At 68.4% G+C, this 15379-nt stretch overlaps 1 protein-coding gene across 1 annotated transcript; it reads right to left on the bottom strand.

Moving 5' to 3' along the window:
- Positions 1-615: 615 nt before the first annotated feature.
- On the bottom strand, positions 616-4862 carry NKX2-3 (NK2 homeobox 3). The gene is made up of 2 exons (XM_075934459.2): positions 4220-4862; positions 616-2331 (listed from the first exon to the last, which is right to left on the bottom strand). Exons 1-2 carry the CDS (start codon positions 4518-4520, stop codon positions 1700-1702), a joined length of 933 nt encoding a protein of 310 aa, XP_075790574.1. The 5' UTR covers positions 4521-4862; the 3' UTR covers positions 616-1699.
- Between the last annotated feature and the right edge of the window lie 10517 nt (positions 4863-15379).

Here is a 15379-nt window from a genome sequence, read left to right as displayed (position 1 = left end):
CCCTTCCTGGCCCTCTCCCGGCGGGTGGACCCGGCCCGGGGACCCTGCGCGCAACTAGCTCCATCCTCCCCCACTCCTCCGGCTGGCGTCCGCCACCCTCTCGCACTGCCCCGACTCATCCCCCAACCACACCCCCGCATCCCCCGGGCCCCGACATCCGCCGCCGCCCCCGCCCCCGCCACTTTCTCCGCCGCGCACGCTCCGGCCCGGTCACCCCGCGCCAGGCAATCCCAGCTCCCCTGGACATGCCGTCGCGGCCCTGCGCAGCCACCTCCCCGGCCGCCTGCGCCCTCCATGCCCCCATTAGGAGCGGCCATGCCACGGGCCCAGCATCCTCTCCTCACCTCGGGCCGCCGGCGGCGCTTCGAGGGGCAGGGACCAGAGAGCCGTCTGGCGGAGTAGGGGTGTCTGCCCCCTTGCGCTCCGCGGGGCCCCGCCCCGCCCCCTCCCTTTTGGGCTTTTACGTTCGGAAAGTGGCTCAGACACCTCGGAACCGGCCCGGAGCCGGGGCTGCTCCCGCCCCCTCGTCCCCCCCCCCGACCCTCAGCTCCCGCTCCCTGCGGCCCCTCCCCCTACCCCAGCGAAATTGCTAAACTTGTAGCAATAATGACCCGGCCGCCCCTAATCAGCGCGCCCCGCGGACCCCCCTCCTCTGCCCCCGCGCTCCCAGCCAGGGGAACAAAACCCAGCACGTTTCTCAGCCCGCGCGCATAAAGCGCCGGGCCCGGGCCCCAGCGGGGGGCCGAGCGGCCCGTCAATCTCGGCGCCTGGGCCCCTTTGTCCCTCGCCTCCCTGCCACCCCTTTTGTTCCCGAATCCAATAAGCGCCTATTCGCGCCCCCTTCCCCGGCGGCTCCTTTCAGAGCCGGCCCGGCGGCCACAATGGCCCGGCTCTGCGCCGCGGCTCCCCATTCAGCGCCTTGGCAGCTCACAATCTGCGCCGCGCCCGGGCCGCCCGGCCCCTGCGGGACACCGGGATTACAGCGCAGCAGGCGGGGACCGCAGCCTCCCCTCGCCGGCCCGGCGTCCCCCGGATCAGCCGCCGCCGGCCCTGGCTCCGGGGCTGGGGGAGCCGCTTTGTCCAAGAGGCTCCCCTCTCCCTGCCTCGCCCGCTTCTCAGCCCAGGCCTGGGCGCTGGGCCTGGAGCGGAGCTGGGCCAGGGACTCAGACGAGCGCAGGGAAATGCCCAGCTCCGGCTATTGCACCTGGTTTATTAACCCCCCGGCTGCTGCGGGGCTGGCACGCACAGCGGATACAGAGCAGATACAGGGCCCGGCCCCGCCCGGCGGCCGCCCCCAGGCCCCCACTTTGGCTTTTTACAAGCGAAGCTGCTTGGACGGTGCGCGGTTGTCAGCTCCCTGCTGCGGAGCCGCCGCGGGACGCGCCCCCATCCCCGGCCGCCGCGAGGGATCGGACGGGTTTGGGCCGAGCCCCCGTCAGTCCTGCGGCCCAACAGATGCCGCACCGGCTCCTCCCGCGCTGGGCTCCGCCGAGTGCGGCGGCGACGGCCGCCCAGCCTGGAGCAAGGCTGGGCGCATCGCTGGCCGCTGCTTGCGGCTCCCGCCCTCGGCGAAGCGGCGCGGAGAGATGCGCTGGGCTCCCGCCTGCGCCGGCCTTGGGCGCCAGCCGCGGGGCGCGGCTCCCGGTCCTTCCCCGAGCTCCCAGCCCCGCGCTGGCCCGGAGTGTCCGGCGCTCCGCGGCTACCAGGCCCGGATGCCCTGCAGAGCGCCCTGGCCGCAGGAGGGCCCCGCGGACCCCTGGTGCAGGGGCTGGGCCGCGCCGCCGAAGCCGCTGACGCTGCCCATGTTCACGAAGGGGCCGGCGGCCGCGCCCGGGCTGCAGGCGGAGGGCTGCCCGGCCGCGCCGCCCGCGGGGTAGCTGCAGCCGTAGCTGGCGCTGTAGGCGGCCGAGTTGCCGTAGCCATAGGCGGGGAGGCCGGTGTAGGCGTAGGGCGCGGTGTAGGGCGCGGCGTAGCCTGGCGCTCCCCCCACGCAAGGCTTGCCGTCCCGCACCAGCACTGGCACTGCCACCCGGCGCGGCGGCGGCTGCGCAGGGCCCAGCTCCAGCGACTTGTCCTGCCGCTGCCGCTTGCACTTGTAGCGCCGGTTCTGGAACCAGATCTTCACCTGCGTGGAGGTGAGCTGCAGGCTGCTGGCCAGGTGCTCGCGCTCCGGCGCCGACAGGTAGCGCTGCTGCTTGAAGCGCCGCTCCAGCTCGAAGACCTGCGCCTGCGAGAAGAGCACCCGCGGCTTCCTGCGGCTCCGCGGCTTCTGCCTCTCCGCTTCCTCCGGCTTCTCGGCGGTGCCCGGCGGCTGCGCTAGCGCGCAGCGCTCTGCGCGGGGAGAGGAAGGGTTAGGACCCGGGCCTGGCTGCGGCGGGACTCGCTCCGGCCTCTGGGCGCTTGGCCTTAGAACAGGCCCAGGACCAGTGGCCGCGGCCGGGAGAGGGGAGCTGTCCCGTCAGCAAGCGGGGAGCCGGGTGTGGGATCCCTCGGTGCAGAGTGGCGTGTCTTGTCAGCGCCTGCCCTGCTACCGCGGGGTTGGGGTAGACACGGCCAGGCTCTGGGTGTGTGAGAGCTCAAGGTGTTGGTGTAGGCCCTAGGTGGCTGTGTGTGTGTGAGATAAGGGTGTTGGTGTAGGCTCTGGGTGGCTGTGTGCGTTGGTGTAGGCTCTGGGTGGCTGTGTGTGTGTGGTGAGGGTGTTGGTGTAGGCTCTGGGTGGCTGTGTGTGTGTGGTGAGGGTGTTGGTGTAGGCTCTGGGTGGCTGTGTGCGTTGGTGTAGGCTCTGGGTGGCTGTGTGTGTGTGGTGAGGGTGTTGGTGTAGGCTCTGGGTGGCTGTGTGCGTTGGTATAGGCTCTGGGTGGCTGTGTGTGTGTGGTGAGGTTGTTGGTGTAGGCTCTGGGTGGCTGTGTGTGTGTGGTGAGGGTGTTGGTGTAGGCTCTGGGTGGCTGTGTGCATTGGTGTAGGCTCTGGGTGGCTGTGTGTGTGTGGTGAGGGTGTTGGTGTAGGCTCTGGGTGGCTGTGTGCGTTGGTGTAGACTCTGGGTGGCTGTGTGTGTGGTGAGGGTGTTGGTGTAGGCTGTGGGTGGCTGTGTGCGTTGGTGTAGGCTGTGGGTGGCTGTGTGTGTGTGGTGAGGGTGTTGGTGTAGGCTGTGGGTGGCTGTGTGCGTTGGTGTAGACTCTGGGTGGCTGTGTGTGTGGTGAGGGTGTTGGTGTAGGCTGTGGGTGGCTGTGTGCGTTGGTGTAGGCTGTGGGTGGCTGTGTGTGTGTGGTGAGGGTGTTGGTGTAGGCTGTGGGTGGCTGTGTGCGTTGGTATAGGCTGTGGGTGGCTGTGTGCGTTGGTGTAGGCTCTGGGTGGCTGTGTGCGTTGGTGTAGGCTCTGGGTGGCTGTGTGTGTTGGTGTAGGCTCTGGGTGCCTGTGTGCTCGTGCTGCTGTAGGCCCCAGTGGCTCTGGGATACCTTTAGGGCTGTGCTCAGCGCTGCAGGATCCCTGCTGGAACTGCCCGTGTGGCTGCTCTGAACGCCTCGCAACCGAAGAGCAACCCCCGCAGGCCCAGCCCGGTAGCTCCAGCACCTGCGCGGTAGCTGCAGGGAACGGGTCTCCCTGCTGGCCGCTGTGTCACTGGGGGCCCGGAGGCAGCTCCCAGACCCGGGCCCTCTGTGCGGGCCGGCGAGACCTCTCCGCCGTGTGCGGGGCTCAGGCCCGGGCAGAGGGCGGGAAGCGCCGCCAGGTTGGCAGCGCGGCACGAAACCTGGGGACCGAGCGGGGCGCGGGCCGCCCCTTTCCCTCCCCCAGCCGGAGCGGGAGCCGCCGGCTCCCTTCGCCTTTCGCCTTCCCGCGCCGCCGCCGGGCCCGACTCTGCCGCTGCCGGAGGCCTCGCGGCGCAGGAGCGGGCCCGGTGCGCGCCCAGCGTCCGCCTGGCTTCCAGCTGCCGGGATGGGGGGCGAGTTCCCGGCGCCCAAGCCCGCGGCGGGGGGCGCCCGACTGCAGCTGCCCAAAGCGGCGAGTGACAGTCCCGGGCCGGGGCTCGTCCCGTCGCGACAGGGCAGCGCCAGCCTCGATCCGAGCGCAGCCCGCCCGCCCCACGAACCTTCCGCAGCGCACGGCGGCGCGGGGACTCCGGCCCCACCGACCAGGCCGGGAGACGCGCTGCGGGGTGAGGGGGGTTGCAGGGCTGCCTGGTCCCTGCCCCGCGCCGGGTTAGCTCCGCGTTGCTACTCACTGGGGTCCCGCTCCCCCGCAGGCTCCAGCTCCTCGGGCAGGCCGCGGGGCTCGCACGACGCCCGCAGCACCGCCTGCACGTAGCGCTCCGGGGAGAGCCCCGCGTCCCCCTGGCTCTCCGCCGCGGCCATGGAGCTCAGGTAGGGCAACTTCTCCTCTTCCTCCTCCTCCTCCCCGTCGGAGAAGCGCGCGGCGGAGTGGAAGTAGGGCTCCAGACGCGCCCCATAGTGCGGCTCCCGCTCCAGCTGCAGGATGTCTTTGACCGAGAAGGGGGTGGACGTGACGGGGCTCGGTAACATCATCCGGGCAGCGCGAGCAGCCAATGAACCGGGGTGCCGGGGGGCGCAGAGTCCAGGGAGGGGCAGCACCGCGCGCGGAGGCACCAGGGGCCGCGCCTGCTCCTGGCTAAGTTGCCTCCATTAGCCTGGCGCTGGGGGTCTGCGTTTTGTTCCAGCCTCTGCGGGGACCAGCCAAGGGCTCGGGAGCCTCCTCTGCCCCGGGCCAGCACGTCACGGCGAGGAGGGGCCGGGGCCCTGTGGGCAGCCTCCCCATTGGAGGGTGGGGGCGGCTGAGCCGGCCCCCTGAGCCCCGGCCGGGATCCCCTGCCCGGCCAGAAATAGCAATGTCTTAAGGGGCGGCAGGGGGGCAGAAGCCGCGGGACGGTGTGGGGGGCAGGGCGCCCCATCGGTGCGGATCCGGGGCGCCCGGGACAAAGCCGGTGCGGTGCCCATGTCAGTGCTAAGCACGTGTAGGTAGGTAGGCACATCACCCCGCGCCGGCCGGGCGCCCAGAGACCCCGGAAGCGGCGGGTGCACGGGGGTCTCCGCACAGGGCTGCCCCAGCGAATCGCCGCAAGGGGACACCCCTCGGCCCCTTCATGGCCTCGGGCCGGCTGGAAAGTAGCCAGAAGCGGCGGCGGGTCCTGCCCCGCACCCTTTCTCCTCCCTGCGGCTCCCCCGATCCTGCCCCCGGAGAAGGCGGCTCACGGCCCCGGGTGAAGGCGCCCGGCGCTGCGGGCTCGAAAGGCCCGAGGGGCTCCCACGCCGACGGGGTCTGCTGGGGTGGGGGATCCCCCCGAGGTTCTGGCGCCTGGAGGGGAGAAGCGGCCCCGGGGGAGATCCCGGCTCCCCCGAACATAGCGCATCGGCCGGGCCCGGTGACTCGGGCTCTGCTGGTTACACCGCGGCTCTGGCCCCGCCAGCGGCCTAACTCGGCCCTGCGCCCGTGGCGCCAGCACCGGGCTCCGCTGGCGGCGCGGTCAGAGCCTGCGCGGCCAAAGGGACCCGCAAACGAGCCGCGCGCTGCGGGGAAAGTCCCGTCAGCCCCGGAGAAAGTTTCCTTCGTTTTTATGCTCGCGGCGGCGAGTTCCGGCGTCGAGGGGAGAAGGGCGCAGCCCGGCCGCAGTGGCTGCGAGGGACCCCGCAGGGCACAGCCTAGCGCCCTTTGGCGCCCGCCGGGAGGAAAGGCCCGAAGTCCGGGAACGAGGGGCCCCGCTGCCTGCAGCGTTGGGGGAAGCAGCCAGTCTCCTCCCGGCGGCCCAGGTGGGACGCTGCGGTCCGGGCCCTGCAGCCGCGCGGTTTCGCTGCCTGCGGGGCCGGGCAGCCGCTTCCAGCGGCGCCAAAGGGAAACGCAAACGGGGACGCAGCTCGCGGAGCGTATTTCGTTTTAACGAGCAATTCTGGTGCCCCGCAGGCCCGCGGGAACCGAGACCCGGACGCCGCGCGCGGCGCAGCTGGGCCCGGAGCTGGATCCGCGTGAGTACCCCGCACCCCGGCCGGGCCAGTTCCGCGGGCCTCGGATCCCGTTTCTCGCTCCACCGGCTGCTAAGTACCCGGTTATTTCCCTGTCCTTCCCCCGCCCCGCTGGGGGTTTGGGGCGAGGAAACTCGCCGCGGCCGCGGAAGTTCTGCGGTTTGTTTAGATGTGAAAGTTAAACCGGATTTCTCCGGGCGATTCGGACCCGGGGGTGGCCGCAGGCAACGACCCCCCCGTTAGAGCGAAACTATTTGCGCGCGAACGGTAGGTTCCGATGTGTCTTTTCGGCCGAACCCCTCGGGCTGCGGGAAGCGATCGAGTCTAGCGCCCGCGGGGGGCAGTTGGCTGCGGGAGGGGGCTGGGGAGGGTCGGTATTTGTCGCCCACCGCCCGGGCGGGAGCCGGGAACGAGCAATCGCACCTTCCAGCGGCATTCGATAGCCCCGGGCCCGAGCTCTCCTCGCGCCGCCGCGGGACAACGGCTGCTCCCGGCTCGGCGGCACAGACCCGCCCTTCACCGGGGGCTCCCCTTCGGTTCCCTGCCCAGGCGAGCTCACCTCCCCGGGCAGTGGCAGGGCCGGATCCGGGCGGTAGCGGCTCCCTCAGCCTCGGCCGCCTCCAGCCGGATCGGCCCCACTGCCCGTTAACCTTTGCTCCGCGCGCTGCTGGGGAGCGGGGACCCGAGACCGGAGGCTGGAGTCCCAGGCCTGCTCCCCCCCCCCCCCCCTGCGAGGCCCGGACTGCGCCGGGACCCTGCAAGGGCCCGTGAGGCTCCGGCTGCCCCGACAGCAGCCTGCTCATGCGGCCGAGCCTGGCGCAGGCCCGGGGAGAAGGGGCGCTTCCCGGGGCCCCGGCCCAGCGCTGAGCCCCGCTTTTCAGTTTGGGAAGGCCGGAGCACCCCGAGCGGGTCCCCGAACCTCGCGGGGCAGTGGCCGCGGGGCACAGGCGGACAGGCCCGGAGCAGGGTGAGCGCAGGAGCCGCGGGCGCCCTTCTGTCGGGCTATTGCGCCGGGGAGATGCGCCCCCGCCCCCCACGCGTGTTCCCCGAAGCTCCCAAGTGCGGGTCACTGCGAGCGGGGGCTGGGTCCTCACCGCGGCGCGTGGCGACCCCGGTCTGGTCTGTCCCCGGCCGGGCGAGCCGCCTCCGGACCCACAGCCCGGCCCGCGCGGGCCGCTTCCCTCCCCTCGGGCGGCAGCTTTGGCTGCGCGCGTCGGTGGCCCCTGGTTCCGTCTCCCCGAGGCTTCGATCGATGGCACCGCGTGGGCCTGAGCGCGCCTGGGTGCGGCCCGACCGCTCCGCTTCGGGTTCGGCTGCAGGAAGTTCCGTCCTCTGCTCGGCCTCGCCTCTTTCCCTGGCCGGGCGGGGAAGAGCCAGGCCCGCTGGAGACAGGGGCCCACACCCCGCAAAGGGCCCGAGTCCCTGGCGGCGGCCCTGGCAGCCGGGACTGGGCCCGGCTCCCTGCCCAAGGGGGTAGCGGGCAGCGGGGCCAGCACCTCTCCCCACGTGGCCCTCAAAGGGGCAAGGAAGCGCCACGCCCTGCCCCCCAGTGGTGCCCCGAGTGCGGGGATCGAGCCCAGGTCGCTTTTTGGCTGCTAAGGCAGAAATGCGGCGGCTCCCGCGCTGGGTCGCGCTGCGCTGGGAGACCAGAGTCTCAAATCGAGTTCCCACGCGCCGGTCCCGCGGGGCCCCGGGGGGGGGGGGGGAGAGGGGAGTGTGTCTGTAGCTTTAAAAACAACGCGCGTCCCGAGTCACCTCAGAGAATGACAAATACAGACAGAGAGAGGGGGGTGCAAGGTGATAGATAGATGGGTGCAAGGGGAAAGCTAGCTCGCTAGAGGAGGCGTACGGGGCAGATAGACGGCGGGGACGCAAGGGGAAAGCTAGCTAGCTAGAGGGGGCGTACGGGGCAGATAGATGGCGGGGGTGCAAGGGGAAAGCTAGCTCGCTAGAGGGGGCGTACGGGGCAGATAGACGGCGGGGACGCAAGGGGAAAGCTAGCTCGCTAGAGGGGGCGTACGGGGCAGATAGACGGCGGGGACGCAAGGGGAAAGCTAGCTAGCTAGAGGGGGCGTACGGGGCAGATAGACGGCGGGGACGCAAGGGGAAAGCTAGCTAGCTAGAGGGGGCATATGGGGCAGATAGATGGCGGGGACGCAAGGGGAAAGCTAGCTCGCTAGAGGGGGCGTACGGGGCAGATAGATGGCGGGGGCGCAAGGGGAAAGCTAGCTCGCTACAGGGGGCGTACGGGGCAGATAGACGGCGGGGACGCAAGGGGAAAGCTAGCTAGCTAGAGGGGGCGTATGGGGCAGATAGATGGCGGGGACACAAGGGGAAAGCTAGCTAGCTAGAGGGGGCGTACGAGGCAGATAGATGGCGGGAGTACAAGGGGAAAGCTAGCTAGCTAGAGGGGGCGTACGGGGCAGATAGATGGCGGGGGTGCAAGGGGAAAGCTAGCTAGCTAGAGGGGGCGTAGGGGGCAGATAGACAGCGGGGACGCAAGGGGAAAGCTAGCTAGCTAGAGGGGGCGTACGGGGCAGATAGACGGCGGGGACGCAAGGGGAAAGCTAGCTCGCTAGAGGAGGCGTACGGGGCAGATAGACGGCGGGGACACAAGGGGAAAGCTAGCTCGCTAGAGGGGGCGTAGGGGGCAGATAGACGGCGGGGACGCAAGGGGAAAGCTAGCTAGCTAGAGGGGGCGTAGGGGGCAGATAGACGGCGGGGACGCAAGGGGAAAGCTAGCTAGCTAGAGGGGGCGTACGGGGCAGATAGACGGCGGGGGCGCAAGGGGAAAGCTAGCTAGCTAGAGGGGGCGTACGGGGCAGATAGACGGCGGGGGCGCAAGGGGAAAGCTAGCTAGCTAGAGGGGGCGTACGGGGCAGATAGACGGCGGGGACGCAAGGGGAAAGCTAGCTCGCTAGAGGGGGCGTACGGGGCAGATAGACGGCGGGGACGCAAGGGGAAAGCTAGCTAGCTAGAGGGGGCGTACGGGGCAGATAGACGGCGGGGACGCAAGGGGAAAGCTAGCTAGCTAGAGGGGGCGTACGGGGCAGATAGACGGCGGGGACGCAAGGGGAAAGCTAGCTAGCTAGAGGGGGCGTACGGGGCAGATAGACGGCGGGGACGCAAGGGGAAAGCTAGCTCGCTAGAGGGGGCGTACGGGGCAGATAGACGGCGGGGGCGCAAGGGGAAAGCTAGCTAGCTAGAGGGGGCGTACGGGGCAGATAGACGGCGGGGACGCAAGGGGAAAGCTAGCTAGCTAGAGGGGGCGTACGGGGCAGATAGACGGCGGGGGCGCAAGGGGAAAGCTAGCTAGCTAGAGGGGGCGTACGGGGCAGATAGACGGCGGTCAGCTTTGGGGAGCATAACCACTTCACCCTCCTGGACTGTATCGGGCGTAGCTGAGATCGGCCCCGGCCGGCCGGGCCCCGCGGGCTCTGTCGAGCCGGGGGTGTTCCAATGTGCCCGGCGTGGGGCAGGGCCCGCTCTGTCGGAGCCCGAGGGCGTCTGCCCCGGCGCTTCACCCGTCCCGTTTGCAGCGCCCTAGCGCCGCTCCCGCAGCCGGGCACCTCCCCGCAGGCCGCGCTAGGCTGGCGGGGCCCCGCGAGCTGTTTCTCGGGCGGGGCGGTCCGATGGCGCCAGGGCAGCGGAGCCCGGGGCTTGTCGGGCCGGTTCTGCGGTCGGGCCCGGCGGGAGGGACCCAGCGACCGCCGCCGCTGATGGCCGCAGCTCTTAGGCACCCGGCTGCTGGCAGGAGGCGAGGAAGGCCGCGGCGCTAGGGACTTCCCTGGCGGGCTGCGAGGCGCTTACGGCGCCAGAAGGCAGCAAGCGGGCTGCCCGCACAGAGCCAGTGTGTGTGTGTGGGGGGGGGGTGGTGTCTGTACGGATCCGCTGGCTGCTCCGGGTGTGCGCACAGGTCCTGGAGGTCGCACTCTGGCGGGGCGGCTGTACACGGGGCTGTACCGTGGGGGGGCTGTGCCGTGGGGCTCTGTACACGGGGCTGTGCCGTGGGGGGGGCTGTGCCGTGGGGGGGGGGGGGGGCTGTGCCGTGGGGCTCTGTACACGGGGCTGTGCCGTGGGGGGGCTGTGCCGTGGGGCTCTGTACACGGGGCTGTGCCGTGGGGGGGGCTGTGCCGTGGGGGGGGGGCTGTGCCGTGGGGCTCTGTACACGGGGCTGTGCCGTGGGGGGGCTGTGCCGTGGGGCTCTGTACACGGGGCTGTGCCGTGGGGGGGCTGTGCTGTGGGGGGGCTGTACACGGGGCTGGGCCGTGGAGGGGGCTGTGCCGTGGGGGGGCTGTACACGGGGCTGTGCCGTGGGGGGGCTGTGCCGTGGGGGGGGGGCTGTACACGGGGCTGGGCCGTGGGGGGGCTGTGCCGTGGGGGGGGGGGGGGCTGTACACGGGGCTGTGCCGTGGGGGGGGGGGCTGTACACGGGGCTGTGCCGTGGGGGGGCTGTACACGGGGCTGTGCCGTGGGGGGGGGGGGGGGGGGGGGGCTGTACACGGGGCTGGGCCGTGGGGGGGCTGTGCCGTGGGGGGCTGTACACGGGGCTGTGCCGTGGGGGGGCTGTACACGGGGCTGGGCCGTGGGGGGGCTGTACACGGGGCTGTACACGGGGCTGTACACGGGGCTGGGCCGTGGGGGGGCTGTACACGGGGCTGGGCCGTGGGGGGGCTGTACACGGGGCTGTACACGGGGCTGGGCCGTGGGGGGGCTGTACACGGGGCTGTACACGGGGCTGGGCCGTGGGGGGGCTGTGCCGTGGGGGGCTGTACACGGGGCTGGGCCGTGGGGGGGCTGTGCCGTGGGGGGCTGTACACGGGGCTGGGCCGTGGGGGGGCTGTACACGGGGCTGGGCCGTGGGGGGGCTGTACACGGGGCTGTACACGGGGCTGGGCCGTGGGGGGGCTGTACACGGGGCTGTACACGGGGCTGGGCCGTGGGGGGGCTGTACACGGGGCTGTGCGGGGCCACGGGACGCTGCGTCCAAGCAGTGGAATTACAAAGCAAGCGGGTTGACGCGTCCCGCGCCGCGGTCCCGGAGCCGGCCGGTCCCGGGGAGCTGGTTCATTCAGTTCTGTCCAGCGGCAGCAGCGGTCCCGGAGCCCGGACGCTCCTCAGAGGCCGGTTCCTGCCCACGGGGCCCCGTCCCGCCCGGCTCACAAGCGGGAGCAGACGCTGCGAGTCACCCGGGGGAGACTGGCAGGGCCGCGCGGCCCCGCTCCTGGCTGCAAACAAGCACTTTGGTCCTGCGAGTCTCCAGCTCCAGCCTGGTGCCTTTGATCCGCGGAGCCCCGGGCTCGGCGCGCGAACCCTGCGGGGCTCTCGCCGAAGAAACACGGTGGGGCCGGGCGGTGGCTCCCCCGCCGCGAATCTTCCTCAGCCCCGCAGGGCTCCCGCTTCTGCGGCCGAGGGGCCCTGGGAGTCGCGGGCGCCCGCCCGGCTCATTGCTCCAGCGCCTGTGCCCGCAGGTGCGGGTGAGCCGTGCTGCTGAAGCGGGTGCGCGGGGTCGGGAGCTGAACCCGCCGTAGCTGGTGCGGGAGGGAGGAAAAGGGGACGCGTGGTGGGAGAGCCGCGGGGAGCCGGCCCGGCCCAGCATCCCCCTCCCGCCTGCGCCATCCCCTGCGGAACCGCGTCTCTGCTGGGCCCGCCTGACCCCTCGGGGCAGAGACCGCGGGAGGCGCCCAGGGCCCAGGCGTCCGACAGCAACTTCCCGCCCCCTGCTCCAGGCGCTGACCCGGCCCTAACGGGGTCACGCTGCTGCGGGTGCCCGGCCAGGCCCGCCCAGAGCTGCCCCGCGCCGCTCTATTTACACAGAGCTGGGCCTTGTGTAAACGCGCCCGCTCCGGCGTTTATCTCCGGGCCCGTCTGTTTCTCCTCCTGTCAGCAGCGGCCGCTGACAAATGGGCCCTTCCCAGGGGCTCCGGCCGCTGATTTATGTGGGAACCGCAGGGACTGGGGTCCCGGGACGTCCCCAAACGGCGCTTCCCTTTCCCGCCTAGTTCGAGGCCCTGCGCACACAGCGGTCGCCACGGGGAGACGAGAGGGGGCGGATACGCCGGGGCCTCGACGCTCCCACCAAGACCGGGCCCCCGAGCGACGCCGGGGAGACCCAGCTCCTGCTCGGACCCCTCGCCACGTGCCCGAAGCCCCCTCCCTCTCTACGCCCTGCTCCGGCCGGGGCAGCGACGGACTCACCCCCCCCCCCTCGCCGGCTGCCCGCAGCACCCAGTGCTCGGACCGCCCGGGGAATCCGGGCCCGGGGCTCCGGGCATCCCGCCGCGGGGGTTTCCCGGGCAGCTGCCAATCAGCCAGGAGCAGCGCAAGCTCCCGCTCATTTGCATATTTAATTGGGGGCGCGGAGCGCGCCGGGCCCGGGCTCTGTGGGCTCCCCGCGGGCAGCTGTACCGGCCCCTCGTCTAGCAGGCGGCCGCGAAGCTGCCTCCGGGCGGGCCCGTGCGCCCAGCCCCTGCCGCAGAGGCCGCGGCTCTAGGGCCGGTGCTGGGCCGCGAGCGAGCGGGCCGGGGCCTGCTCTTCAGGGGGCTGTCGGGCCCGGCATGTCCGGCCCCGAGTGTGGGGCGGGGGCCTTGGAACCCGGCTGCAAAGGCGAGATCTGGTGAGACCGCTCCAAGCCAGGGTGCGGCAGCCCCGACGGGCACCGCCGTGCCGGGCACCCTGGCGGGCAGCAGGCGGCCCTTGGCGGCCCGGCCCGGCCTTGAAGGCGCTGCCACCGGGCGAGCGTGGGGAGCAATCGAACAGCGGGTGCTCTGGAGTCGCCGCCCTACAGCCTCCGTGTGGCCGCTTGGCTGCTCCGCGCGCGGGGCTGGGGCCGGCGATGGAGGAACAGGGCGCGGGAGAAGCCCGACCTCGCAGCAGCAGCCTGCCCGGGGAGCGGACACCGGGGGCCGGCGCGGAATGAGGCGGCAAAGGGGCCCCGGGGCCGGGTAGTTCCTGCTGCCGGGCCCAGAGCCCGTCCGGGACCCGCCCGTGCAGCGTTGTGTAGCCGGCAGCTGGCGCGAGTCTCAAGTTCGTCCAGGGCCCGAGCGCCCGGCGAGCGCAGCCGCTTTAACAGCAGAGCCCGGGGCTGGAGCCCGCGCGGCGTCCCGCCCCGGCTGGAACCGGCAGCCCCAGACCGCCGGCCCCTGAGCGCCTCCGGCGGGTTCGCGGCAGCTGCTTCCAGCGAGCGCCCCTCTCTGCCAAGCGGCCCAGGGGAACATGCCTGGCCGCTGCCGCGCCACGTGCTCCACGCAGCGTGGGGATTGGAATCGACCATGTTTAAAAATGTCCAGGAATGATTCCCCCTTCCCCGACCGTTCATCCCCCTTCCTTCCACTTTTCCAGGGGGGACGGTCAATTCGTTCACGCGTTTTCACATCTCCCCTGCTGACGGGCGTGGGAGTCTGGGACTTTAGGAGCAGCGGGCGGTCCCGCAGCACTTTGGAGATTAACAAACTCTCCACACGCTGCGAACGGACCTTAGGCGAGATGGGCCTTATCTGACAGGTTACACAGACCCTTGCCTCCAGATGAGCCACTTTATTCACTCTTACAGTAAGCAATTTCCTCCCCCTCGTCTCTCCCCCCGCTTGTGTTCTGGGTAGCTGATTTGTTACTTTAGAATCTCTTTACTTTTTTCATTGTATTCCTCTGTTATATAATGGTCATGCCAATACCTTTTAGAATAGGATTTGAAGAAGTGGGTCTGCCCCAGGAAAGCTCATCCCCTAATGAACCATCTTGTTAGTCTTTAAAGTGCTACATGACTGCTTTTTTGTTTTCCCAAGATCAGACTAGGCTAAGGTCAGTACTGGGCAAATTAGTAGAAACAATAGTAAAGAATAAAATTGTCAGACACATAGAAGAACGTAATTTGCTGGGCAAAAGTCACCATGGTTTCAAGGGAAATCATGTCTTACTAATCTATTAGACTTCTTTGAAGGGGTCAACAAACATGTGGACTATGGGGATCCAGTAGATATAGTATACTTAGATTTCCAGAAAGTCTTTGACAATGTCCCTCACCAAAGGCTCCTGTGTAAATTAAGTTGTCATGGGATAAGAGGGAAGGTCCTTTCATGGACTGAGAACTGGTTAAAAGACAGGAAACAAAGGGTAGGAATAAATGGTACAGTTTCAGATTGGAGAGGGGTAACTAGTGGTGTACCCCAAGGGTCAGTCCTGAGACCAATCCTTTTCAACTTATTCATAAATGATCTGGAGAAAGGGGTAAGCAGTGAGGTGGCAGCTGCTCAAGGTAGTTAAGACCAAAGCAGACTGTGAAGAACTTCAAAAAGATCTCACCAAACTAAGTGATTGGGCAACAAAATGGCAAATGAAATTTAATGTGGATAAATGTAAATAATGCACATTGGAAAAAATAACCCCAACTATACGTACAGTATGATGGGGGCTAATTTAGCTACAACTAATCAGGAAAGAGATCTTGGAGTCATTGTAGATAGTTCTCTGACGATGTCCACGCAGTGTGCAGTGGCAGTCAAAAAACCAAACAGGATGTTAGGAATAATTTAAAAAGGGATAGAGAAGAAGATGGAGAATATCTTATTGTCCTTATATAAATCCATGGTACACCCACATCTGGAATACTGCATACAGATGTGGTCGTCTCATCTCAAACAAGATCTCTTGGCATTGGAAAAGGTTCAGAGAAGGGCAACAAAAATGATGAGGGGTTTGGAACGGGTTGTGACGTAGTGGGGGTACTTGCTGGGATGTGGTGACCCCTGCTGTCTGGAGCAAGACCCAGCAGGGAAAGCCTCACTAGGCCAAGGTAATGCCAAACTTGTTGAACCAGTGGCCAGACACCCCCCATGGAGAGGAACAAAGGAAGGTGGATGCTGCCCTGGCTGGGGGGCAGGGCTGGAAGAGGGTTAGTTGGTTCCTGGCTGGAAGGCAAGGAATAAGGAGCTGGGGAGGGGGCTGGGACTCCCCTATCTCAAGGGGGGGGGCACTGAGGCCTCTTAGCCCCAGTTCCTGTAACCAGATTACATCTGTGCTGCGCTGTGCTGGAGGAGCAATAAACCACCCTCAATTCCACTGGCTGGTGCAGTCTGTTTGTGCCATTTCGGGGTGCAGGAGACGGGGAACCCCCAACGCGCCGTCACACGGGTCCCATAGGAGGAGAGATTAAAGAGACTGGGACTTTTCAGCTTAGAAAAGAGAAGACTAAGGGGGGATATGGTAGAGGTATATCAAATCATGAGTGGTGTGGAGAAAGTGAATAAGGAAAAGCTATTTACTTGTTCCTGTAATATAAGAACTAGGGGCCACCAAATGAAACTAATGGGCAGCAGGTTTAAAACAAGTACAAGGAAGTTCTTCTTCACACAGCACACAGTCTACCTGTGGAACTCCTTGCCTGAGGAGGTTGTGAAGGCAGGACTAGAACA

Source organism: Pelodiscus sinensis, chromosome 8 (assembly GCF_052426305.1).
Source record: "Pelodiscus sinensis isolate ZL-2025 chromosome 8, ASM5242630v1, whole genome shotgun sequence".
NCBI classification, from domain to species: Eukaryota; Metazoa; Chordata; order Testudines; family Trionychidae; genus Pelodiscus; species Pelodiscus sinensis.
This window is presented reverse-complemented; position numbering and strand designations above follow the sequence as displayed.